At 35.9% G+C, this 12,388-nt stretch overlaps 1 protein-coding gene across 1 annotated transcript; it reads right to left on the minus strand.

Moving 5' to 3' along the window:
- Window positions 1-908: 908 nt before the first annotated feature.
- On the minus strand, window positions 909-11,432 carry dpagt1 (dolichyl-phosphate (UDP-N-acetylglucosamine) N-acetylglucosaminephosphotransferase 1 (GlcNAc-1-P transferase)). Its single transcript, XM_053484802.1, has 9 exons — window positions 10,833-11,432; window positions 9,552-9,672; window positions 8,490-8,703; window positions 8,162-8,308; window positions 4,675-4,759; window positions 4,385-4,573; window positions 3,688-3,775; window positions 3,408-3,563; window positions 909-1,230 (listed from the first exon to the last, which is right to left on the minus strand). The coding sequence occupies exons 1-9, from the start codon at window positions 10,985-10,987 to the stop codon at window positions 1,165-1,167; spliced, it is 1,221 nt and encodes a 406-aa protein (XP_053340777.1). The 5' UTR covers window positions 10,988-11,432; the 3' UTR covers window positions 909-1,164.
- Between the last annotated feature and the right edge of the window lie 956 nt (window positions 11,433-12,388).

The following is a 12,388-nucleotide window of genomic DNA, read 5'->3' on the forward strand; positions in this document are numbered from 1 at the left end:
TTGGTGACACAGACTATAAAGCATATTGGCAAGTTGTACTGCATATGGGGGTCTGCTAAATCTTATAAATGTCAATGTAAATTCGTTAAGTCTACACACTCATGTACTATTAAATCATGATATATTACATTATATTAACTATTAAAAGAAAGGAAAACTGCAGGATAGAGACAGACATAACCAGTAATAAACCACTTAAACAACTCACCTGTGAGATGAATCTCATACAGCAGAAATGTATAGCAGAATGTTGAATAATGAAATAGAGAGCAATAAACTTGTTTTTAAAAATCTTTAATTTGAAATCACTATTATGCGCAAATATAAATTTCTGACACATATGCTATGTATTAAATGTCTCCAAACAAACTGCATTTGTATCAAATGCATCGCCATCAAAGGTTCAGTGCTACTATAAAGGAAGAAACCTACAGTAGAGATACGCCTATAATGATGCATATCTCAGTATTCACCATATTTTACACCAGACAGAGTAAATAAAATTTTCACTTAAGCACCAAACCATATTTAGCTTTCTGTGGCTCTGTATTTCTTTTACTAAACATGAGCATGTGAACTAATACTTAAAAAAAATTCCCCAAAATTTCATGGTCCAAACTAAACTATAATATGATGAATCAGTTGTAGGAGGTAACTGGTATTTAGGCTTACTTCTACTTCCTTTTTGAAGGCAAAATTCTCATGAAGTACAATGCATTTAGTGCAAATAAATAATGAAATTAGTATCTTGTTTCTGTTAAACCAAGAAATTATTGCAGAATTTTAAACATACTGTAAAGACCCACTACTTTTGCTCCAGTGCTTTAAACCTAAAGAAATTAAGTTTAATCATTTTTTTGACTATTGAGTACATTCTTGCAGTTCCCTGACTTTTCACTTAAGACAGAATTGATTTCATTATATAACATCAAAACCAGGACAGATTCCCTATAATCTATCATAAAATGGGCCAGTAAACCTCCAGGATTTGACATATTAAAAACAGTAGTTGAGTGGTACAGTATTGTAAAAAGATCCCTGTGTGTGTGGTAAATATGAGCAGACTTTTAATCAATCATAACTGTTATTTTATTTTTATTCTTTTCTTTTTAATGAAGTAAGTGGAAGTGGGTTCTTGATCTTACACATTCCGCCGGCTTACTGTTAGACGTCGTAGAAAAGCCGAACCAAATGATACCGAATTCCAAAAGCAATTACGCTCCCAAAAACCTGTGTGACAGAATAAAGCAGTTATCTTTAGACACGATAGTATCTCTTATCCATGGTTCTGACAATAAAACAAAACGTGGAACATATTATACATGTAATAAATGAAAACAAATAAACAAAGAACAAAAAAAGAACAACTATAGGCTGAGGTAATAAGACTCAACACAAAGCAGTAAAAGAGCTTCTGTTACCACCCTAAAGTTGATTATTTTCCTTATCCTTATCCTTATTATTTTTTTAATTTAGTAAACTCCGCGTCACTAGAGGGCTCCCACATTAAGGCTACTACTACCATTCAGTCGGGAGGGCCAAAGACTATCACGTGTTTTAAAGGAAGTCCTTCGACGCCAGCAGACTGCTTCTTTTCTAACTTCTTGCTCACGCACTGTTGGGGGCGGCGTAACACACTTGGAGGACAGTGCTATCCACCTTCTCCTTCCGCTAACGTGAACTTACAGACGCCCCTGATTGGCTGTAGAGCCGTGATTAATGTGGAAGCACTAAATATCTCTCATCCCTCCCCTCTGAGAGAGCTCGGCCAATCAGCTCTCTCTAGACCTCCGGCTGCAAGAGGTTACAGCATCACCCGGGATCAAACTTGTCATCTCCGGATGAAAGAGCGAGCACTTTACCAAATTGTATTTCAATACCTGCACACCCACAAGTATTTTATCCTTATTATTATTATTGGAAGCAATTACATTTTATTATTTAAAGAATGACAAGTCGTCCATTTATACTCCAAATGTATAGTTCTTTTTATCACTTGTTAAACTGCTATAAACACATAGTCATTCCCTTACCAGTCTAAGCTTTTCTCCTTTTCACATTAAAAAGACAAAAAAAAATGCAGGTGGTCAAGTTACTAAGAAACTGGAAGGTAGACAACTTTTCTGACAAATCACTGCTTATACACTTAAATAGACATATTTTTCATTCATTTATTACCTGTTATTACACACAGGTCCATAAATATCTACAAATTAGGAAATGTTATTCTGCTGGCTACCCCAGTATATTGGAGGTGAATTAATGTATCCAAGGACAGATTTACATCTTTATCTCAAAAGTAAAAACATCCAAATCAGATGAATGGTGTAAGGATTACAGGCTTTCAATATGGCTCCCCCCCCCCCCCCACACACGCACACTTTTTTAAAGAGAGCCATGTGTGTGTTGTTTTTTCATTATATCACCTTCTAGTGAGCAGATAAAATTTCCTTGAGTTCCTGTCAAATGTGGCATTTAAATTCAGTATCTTTTATTGCATTACAGGAACTCTCAACAGGAAGTTCAAAAAGCTGCAAGTGAAGGAAGACGTCACTAAACTAAAAAACAACAACAACAAAAAAAAACAAGCCCATCAAAGGGATGGCAAAATCTTTAGGTGTGTCCAAACAAACTGTTGGGTAAATTTCTAAAAAGAAAGAATGCACAGGAGAGTTCAAAAAAGCTTAAAGATGGGCGTGTGTCAAAGTGAACAATCAAGAGTAGCCAGAGTAAAGCAAAGCATAGAGTAAATATGATGTATTCATTGTGTACTCTGTAGCTAAGCCTCAAAAAAGAAAGATCACATTAGACTTGAAAAAAAAAAGCCTGCCAGTGGAACTGGTTTCCTTTTATTATAAGACGACAGGATCTGATCTGCTTAGATTCAGCCACCTGCTTCAAAACTTGTTGGACTGTGATTCCCAGTGCAGATGGACAATGACCCAGAGACTATTTAAATGCAAATAAGGGGAAATGTTCTGCAAGGGCTAAGTCAATAACCTGACCTGAAGTTAATTCCCTGACCTGAATCCAACTGAGCATGCATTTCAGTTGCTGAAGGCAAAATACCACAAAAACAAGTACAGTATACTCAAGTTAATTCAGTAACAGGGCAATCCCCAAGACACCCAGCATCTGGTGACGTCCATGCGTACCAGCCTTTGGATAGACAATGAGTGCAAAAGAATATCCAGGTATTTTAGAATTCTAATATATTTGTTAGTTTGTCAAATTACTTTTGGTCCGAGGCCACATAATATAAAGTGCTGTAATGCATCCATTCATCATTCATCTATTCTGAATACTAATAGCATGTTATTAACAGCATCTTCTTATCAATGATAAAGAAGGTAAAGGAAGAAGCACATGACTAAAGTGATACTGAACACTTAGCAATGCACCCTCACCTGTATTAACAACATAATGGCTGTGAGGTTCCTCTCATGTGTGGGCCCGAGTATCTTCAGCACTAAATTTATCAGAGTCATGTTATTGCACTCGATAAACTCGTCATCTTTCTCCTGACCCCTGCGCACATCCAGTAGCCATAAGGCTTCTGCCACCTGCAGGACACGAAAAAAAACTGCATCCTCATCTAAAGGCATTTTATTTACGAGAATACAAATCACGTGACAACACAACGTCGATGTTAATTTCATATAATGATGATTGGTTACAGAACTATACCTTTAGAATAAGTTGTCCTAATTTGCCCAGGTCCTTCTTTTTAAACTTTGAATAGCTCATCCCGAGCTTTCCGCTGTCCTGCTGTAATCTGCACCAAATTCACAAATGAACTGATTAGTTCAAATATAGTAGATATACTGTAACAAACTGAATAAAAGGAGGAAACACTATGAAAAAAATAATAAATCATCTCTACACAGAGTGAAAGTGTATCTCACTGAAAATCTTTTTTATAAATACATGACTCAAACTTAATCTAGTTGTATCACAGATGTTCCTTAACATAATTTAGTCTAATTCATAACAACGAACAAATTTTTGCTGTTTATCTGTATGCTGACACGATAATGGCAGCCATTGTAAACGATGATTTTCCTAATGCAACTTGCTATCCTTAAGCCTATGATTATGCAGTTCCACTTTGAACGTTTAAAGCTTTTCTTACATGATTATTTATTAGGAAATAAAATCATTTTAGAACATTTTAGATACAACATTGCATAATATGTTAACCGTGTTTGAACCTAACCTGTCTCGTGCCGACTAAAGACTCCAAAATGTCTTTGTTAAAAAGAAATCTTTGAAGTTTTGGAAATTATGCATATCTAATACCTTGCTCATCATTTTCTATAAAAACAGCCTTGTGTATTCTAAAAGAATTAGGATTTGAAGCAACAAATAAAAACCGGTGCAGTACCTGGGAAGACGATGTCTAGGACACGGAACTATATGGAACAGCTGAGGTAAAGAGTAGATAAAGTTTATGACTTGAGGGATGAAGAAGAGCAGCATGGTTTTGCTGAAATGGCCGAGGATCCCAACCACAGCGAATGTCATTCCAGCGAAATAACAGAAAGTGTCCCCTACAAACACTGATGATGGGTAACTAATAAAAAGTGAAAAATAAAAGTTGCTTTTCCATTCAATATGAAAATAAAATGTATGTACATTTGATGAATGTGAAACATGAAAAAACACCAGACTTACCAGTTGTGGTAGAAAAGAGCCAGTGTGGTGAAGAAGAACGGGATCATAAAGTACAAAGAAAAAATGTGGTCATCTCTGTAGTCTCCTGTAACAATAAGTGGATGTTAGTTTATTCGTATTAAATACTGTATGTTTAAATACAAAAAGGACAAGAGGAACACATCCTGTTGGGAACAGGATAGTATAGTATTGCAAGTATAGTGGCAAAGTTCATACATTAGCTAGTTAAGATAACTAATGTAAAGTTAGATAACACCAGGGTTTTCCAGGTTACCACTACAAGCAAAACAAACCTTATCAGTTAATACATTTTTATCAATTTAATTCTTAACAGAAATTAATTAATTGTTTGTTTCATCATGAACATATCTAGTATGAAGTTAAAAACAGTTATAACACCCTGGATGGGGGGCCAATCAATCCCAAGATTCACACACTACGGGCAATTTGGAAAACGTCAATGAGCCCAACCTGCATGTCTTTAAACTGTGGGAGGAAACCAAAGTACCCAAAGGAAAGGCGCCAAGCATGGAGAGAACATGCACACATGAAGATGACGAACGGGGAAATCAAACCCTGGACAAAGACATGCAAGGCAACAGTGCTAACCAGTATGCCACCGTGTCATCTTAGTGCTGTCAATCAATTAAAAAATGTCACAATCACAATTTTAAAAGACTCAGATTTACGTGCAAAAAAATGCAGGACAAACTGGTAAAAGGAAACATTATGCAGCTTTATAATATCTCTACTATTTAGCAAATGTTAAGTAAAATCTCTCGAAACCTCTTGCAGCAGCAATCCTATTGTAAGCCCTGTCTGCTCCTATACTGGTGACCATTTCTGTTATCTCCTTTTCAACTTGGCTAGCGCAATTGACTAGCACATGCAAATGTCTTCTTCTATTTTTAACACGCCCAGAGTGAATGAGTGCAGTTGCCATTTGTCACTGATTAGGTGTGCTGTTACACTGAGGTAGTTATGGTTACTTGGTGTCCAGTGGTCTTTAGTAAGTGCAATAAAAGTAGCTTCTGCCAACTGCACCACGTGATTAATCTAGAAATTTTAATGCGTTACTATAATATTGACAGACCTAGTAACAATATCTGTTATTTTTACTCTAATACAGCTTGGCACTTGTCACACAAGAAGCTGTTACTTTAAAAACAATAACGTATTAGAATAAGTGTAGGTCTGGGCTAATAACTGTATAGACTTTACCATTACATTACACTTTGAAAATTATTACAATAATTACAATAATATATACATTTAACAAATTACAAAAATATTTTGACAGGTATTAATGTAATATTATTTAAACAATTGTTAAAATAATAATCAAATTAACATTACTGATGTACTTTTGTTTAACTTTAAACAGCCAGTACTCTTTTACTTTACAAAATTGGGGCGAAGTTCGGGAAGTGCAGAGATCAGAGGATCGCTCAGTGCTCGCCGAAGCTCTCGTATGTGACGCTTTCTCTACAATCTTGCTTCACTGCTTCACCTTTACGTGTGTGCATTTCACAGCAACCTCTGCTTCTTTTTAATGACTATGCTCACTTTGTAGGCCAGGCACACGCTCTATATTAAAGATACTGCTTGAATGCCATAACCTTTATCTAAGAACTGACTGTTTTTTCAGTGCTCACATAACCTTGGCTTATACGCAAAATATCAACGACAATATGTTCTTTATTTATTCTATATCAATAATCAAATTATATTCCTCTGCCTTTACTTATTTACAGAAATTGCCAGTGGTGGGCCTACTGTGATGCACTATGCTTTATATATTACATATGTAGCAATGACACTACCAGAGGCGTGCTCATTATATTATTAAATATGGTATTGGTAGATGCTGTGTTCCATTCCACAGTTTACTAAACCCGACCCCGTGCTTGTTTTTAAAAAAATGTTGGTTAAAGCATCTTTCCTTCGACAAAATTTCTCCATTTGGATTAACCTGAGACATCACCAACACATGCACCAATTTCTCTGTGCTTTATGCTGGTAACATAAGCACCTTAGATACCTCTTGTTGCTGTGGTGAACATTTCACATTATTGAAATAAAATAGTGAAACAAAACCAGACATATTACAAAACTTATACTATTGAAATTAATATAAATTAATTCATTGGATAGGCGCCATTCCTAAAGAGATTAATAAAATGCAGATCAATAGTATATGTAATATTAACCATTTACAGTGGAACCTTAGATTACGAACATTATTTGTTCCGATAGTGTGCTCGTTTTTCATAACACTTGTAAATCAAAGCGAATTTTCCTATAATAAATAATAGAAACTCAAATTATTCATTCCACAGCCCCAAAAAATACATAAAAATAATTAATAAAAAATATAAAGTAAAAAAATAAAGAAATTAACCTGCACTTTACCTTTAAAAATGTACAAATAAATCCCGACAGATAAACACTGTTTTTTCAAATTTATAAGAAACATCGCTAATGACACTCGTGTGAGCGCATGCTAACGGAATCACTGCTGTAAAGTAAAATAAAAAATTTACCTTTACCTTTAAAAAGAACTGTGACAGTGGGCAGTGTTTCTTTAAGAGAGTGAGTGAGTGTGTGTGTGTGTGTGTGTGTGTTTGTGTGTGTGTGTGTGTGTGTGTGTGTGTAGGCGAAAGGAGGAGAGGAGGTGTGTGACTGCGAGAGGAGATGTGTGTGTGTGAATGGACACGGTTTCCAATGACGCACACAAACTACAAAGAGGGAGTTTGAAATGGGATCTTTAACCTCTCTAATAAACCTTTTTTTTGCTTTACACGTGCACTGTGTTATAAAAACAGTACACACGCGCTGTACACACACAGATACAAACACAAAATAAAAGATGCTTTACACACATACACATGGTCACAGTGTTTTAGTAAACAGTACACGCGCGCACGGATGTTGATTCTTCTTCTTCTTTGTCTTTCGGCTGTTCCCTTTCAGGGGTCGCCACAGCTAATCATTTGCCTCCATCTAACCCTATCCCCTGCATCCTCGCACGGATGTTGATTATACCAGCATTATGATCCAGAGGGGAGACGATTACCCACAATTCCGCTGCGCAAGAGAGAGAGAAAAACCGTTGGCCCAGTTGTGATTACGTGATACTCGGCGTCACAAATATACTCGCTACTCGTAAACCAAGACTTCGTTTTTTTTAATCAAAATTAATTTGAAAAATCTTTGCCGTCTTGCAGAACTCGCAATCCGAGGTTCCACTGTATTTTCTAATTTTATATGTAGGGTCTTTACAAAGTATTATTATTATTATTAATGATAATGTAATAGAAATATTATGTCATCCTTAATTATAAAAAAAATTAAATTAATGCCAGATCTCATGTTTTTTTTTTACCCAAGAGATGCGCAATGACTGATGGGTAATTTTGCTTGCTTCCAGCAAGGTGATGAACCATTGTCCACTTGTTCCCTACACTGTACTTCACACTGGACTCACCGTTGAGCTCAAGTACATTAAAGATGATGATTGAGCCGGAGATGAAGAGGGCCTGTCCGGACTCGATGCCGTTGATCCCGGCTAGGATGTTGATGGCATTCGTGCAGAACACAGCCAGCATTCCCATATATACATAATACAAGATACCTGAAATACAGGGAAAATTCAAATCCTTACTCTTACACACAAAATTGGAGAGGTTAAAGGAACCATGACAACAAACATCGCTGCAGTTTCAGTGATGACGCACATAATAAGTTGCAGCAGTTTTGTGGGTTAATGTACAAGTTATGTGATATACATTTAAGACATAAGAGTGTCACCTAACCCAGATCGAGGTGCATCCCCAGCAGGACTCGGAAAGGTTTGGGAACCACTATGACGGTGTTGCCAAAGTTGGTGAAATAGACCATTAGGAGAGGCAGTGAGGCCATAGTGGGCAGCAGCAGCTTGTGTCTCCATCTCAGGTTGAGCACGTCATCAGCAAAACCAAGGAAGATCATGCAGCAGATGGCTAAAAGCGCACCGATCAGCTCCACAAACTATAGACAAAAAATATATATATTAACAACAAAACCTGTTCGAATACCTGGAGGACTATTTATCCCAATCAAATACCAAATCAAAAACACCAAATTAAAAGGCTGCTGAACTCTTAAACCTGATTAGTCAGGGTGTTTTGATTAATTTCCTAAAACATCAGCTAGGACAGTATTCCGGCTTCAAGGTGAATCACAAGCTCGCATTCTAACTCACTGTTTGTCTTAATGAGAAAAATAAAAGCCAGTGACTGATTTATTGCTTCTTTTATAACTTCTTTAGAACTGGAACTTACTAATAATTCACACACAACATTAGACATAACTTTTAATAAACAGGATACCAAGTATGTTGTTGTGTAATAAATAAAATATCAATAGCTTAGACAAACTGCTATGGCACGAGGACGTAAGATGCTGTTTTTGGAAAATTATCAACAGTAATGATAAACAGTAACAGTAACTGCACTTTGTGTTGAATCACATAACAGCACTAGTTCTTGTTTTATTCTTACTTAATAACAATTACAAAGAATTTAATATAGCAACGGAATTAAACTAAAATATTTCCTAGGCCCTATTGTTATGGAGAGTGAAACGCTTGTGGTCACTTTTAGATCCAAATGGGACATAAAGAATTGTTTTTAATGTTTTTTGTGAAATGTCTCTGTAAACGCAGTATTATCTAGGGTGTGTCAAGTAAAATACACATTTTACAAACCTACAGTATCAACAGCTTTAATTTGTATATGTAATGTAATTTTAGAAACTGTAAAGCCAACTAGTTCACTTTAAATAAGATTATAAATTCACAAATAATGATGTTTACAATTAGCTTTTTTTGTCCTAACCTCATTATGAGGGAAACGCTGACACTCCTCTCCCACAAAGCAGCTGAGGAAAGGCACAGGGATGAAGAGGAAAAGGATGATGAGGAAAACCGTGCCGCTGATCACACCTTGAGATTCTGGTCTAAAAGCATAGAGAACCATTTTTTTTATTGACTCACAAAGATAAACTACATGTATTATGGAAAAACGAGTGATACACCAGACATATTCATGTTTCATATCCATTTGCACAAAGAAGAAATGCAGAGTGTAACATTGTATTTTATAAGCTACTTAAGCATCTTTTCATAAGACCTAACAGCTTTACAAGAATTCTGATGTATGTGGGACATTCAAATCAAACCAAGACTGTTAAAATTTCTGATCAATAAAGCTGTAAAACAGATTGACGCTGACAGAAGACTTCAAGCACAGTACAGTAATGAGACTCAGTAAAACATTTTTAAGAAGACCGTATGTCTGTTAATGTCAATAATTTATGATCACCACTTGCACATTACAGGAACACAGCTGGGAGTTATTGCCACTTCCCCATACAGTCCTGACAGTCTTTTGCACAGATTATGCCATTTATGGACCATGGACATCTACACACACATGCATATTTGCACACTTCCTGGTTATTTCCATTTAAATTCATCTTTATATTTTCTCTTATTGTATAGATAAGTTTTTATATTTCTTATATATTTTTTGCAGCTTTTTATATTTTGTTCTATTTATTTCTTGGTAACTGTTTTTTTTTTTTTACATTTTTAAGGTCACGGGCGGTTGTTGAAGCATTTCACTGCATATCGTACTGTGTATGACTGTATATGTGACAAATAAAATTTGAATTTGACCTCGCTCCAAGCCATTTCCACATGTTTGGGCGATTAAAGGAGTTCCTGGGAGGCCAGGGTTTAGATGTGAAGCATGCAGTCTAATCATGATAGAACTTTATACTTTGATGGTTTCTAAGCACTAGTGAAACACTTTCATAAATGTGTTGTGTTATTCTTCACAATCAAATGCATTTAAATCACATAAAAATTTTCAAATCAAAGGTGAGTCTTCTGCCATCCCTTCCAGGATGCGTATTCCCAGTCCAGTGTGGTCCCAGTACAGGCTACAGAACCAGCATTAATTCAATTAATACTATACAATTTTATTTGTATAGCACTTTTAACAACAGTCATTTGCCACAAAGCAGCTTTACAGAATCTAAAGGAAATTATGGAAATAAAAAATGATCAGATTAAAAAGCAGTTAATGAATTAAGAGAAAGAAAGATTGACTCACATTTCATTCTTTGTGGTTTTGTTCAGGTCCTTGCCATAGAGTCTGGCAGATATAAAATGCTCCTTGAAGGCAGGAATGAGCTTGAGTGTTGCAAAGCAGCCGAGCGCAGACATGCAGCAGTTGATGATGAGGGGAAGGACAGGAACTGGAGACATTCTGGAAACTCAGTTAGACTTATGAACCTGTGACCAACTGACAGGGCTTAACGCTTCCCTGTCAACTTAGACTGCGATAAAATGAGCTCTGTTTATCACTGCAAGAATCCTACTGTTAATATTATCCAGCTATTCATGCTTTTGCATATATTATTTGTTTACACGACTCTTCTTTCATGTTGTTCTGTAACTTTTAACTACACGACACACCACACATCTGACCAATGAATGACAGCTCGAGGTGTTTTTGTATAGCTAGTTAAACACCAGCCCTAGTGTTACAGCTCTTAACATTCTTTAAAATGATATTCATGCGCTTACTTTCTACTTCTTATTCCTAAACCGTTACAATAAAACATGATTTTAAACCCGAGAAATGCTTTGACAGAAACGTCAATGTTTCCAGCCGAGCCGCGACACAACCCGAAACTCCACGTCTACTTCCGTCAACATGAACGCTGCCCAAAGAGAGGGCTGAATCCCAAATAATTTCCCTACTCCCTACGTGCGCCCTATACAGGCCTTACACTAATACATTTTACATCCTGCATAGTGCACTTCACATGAAATAGAACTCAATTTGGTTTTCACCCTGTGTTCATGGTCATTTCTTGACACTGCTAACCAAAAGGGACAGATAAAATTGTTTGGATTTGAGATGCATTGAATTTAAATTTCGACATGTCAATAATAAAAAATTATAATATTTTATTATTATTATTATTATTATTATTATTATTATTATTATATATATTTTTTTTTTTACAAAATTTATTTTATGTTAATCGCGGACTTTTTAAGCGTGAGCTCATAACCGGAAGTAAAAGAGCCTAAGCGCTCGGAGGTGCGTTCAAGTAACTCAAACGTGGTATAAGGTTTAGTAATCCTTTCGGAGTTGCTCTTGATTGTGGAATATTGTCCATAAATAAAATTTAATTGTTTTTCTATTGATGTCATGATGTGTTAATAATAATAATAATAATAATAATAATAATCATCATCATCATCATTTATATTATAATTGTAATATTGTTTTAACATTTGTATAATGATTTTGAATAATTTGCCCAGTTTCATACATCACCAAAAAGTGAATTAAACAGATTACGTCACATTTCACGTCACAAGTATATGTGCATGTAGTGTAGGAAGGAATTTGTCCGGGTACAAAGGTGCAAACATGCAGAGAGCAGTAAACAGTAATGAGCAGCAATCTCTCTCTCTCTCTCTCCCTATCTCTCTCTCTCTCTCTCACTCACACACACACACACACACACACAAAGAGAGAGAAGCAAGTCTTGGTAGTAACAAGTGACAAGGAACTGATTTGCCATTTTCTTAAGTGCCCCAAAGCCTTCTTCTAGTTGTGTGGGTAAAATACCAGCCAATAATTGCATACAT

This window comes from Clarias gariepinus, chromosome 24 (genome assembly GCF_024256425.1).
Source record: "Clarias gariepinus isolate MV-2021 ecotype Netherlands chromosome 24, CGAR_prim_01v2, whole genome shotgun sequence".
Taxonomy (NCBI): Eukaryota; Metazoa; Chordata; class Actinopteri; order Siluriformes; family Clariidae; genus Clarias; species Clarias gariepinus.

Coding starts and splice junctions, on each gene's coding strand:
- dpagt1 (XM_053484802.1), bottom strand. CDS start 10,987: ATGTCTCCAGTTCCTGTCCTTCCCCTCATCATCAACTGCTGCATGTCT. Junction 4,760..8,161: donor TAATGTACTTGAGCTCAACG/GTGAGTCCAGTG, acceptor TTATTGTTACAG/GAGACTACAGAGATGACCAC. Junction 1,231..3,407: donor CCATTATGTTGTTAATACAG/GTGAGGGTGCAT, acceptor TCTGTCACACAG/GTTTTTGGGAGCGTAATTGC.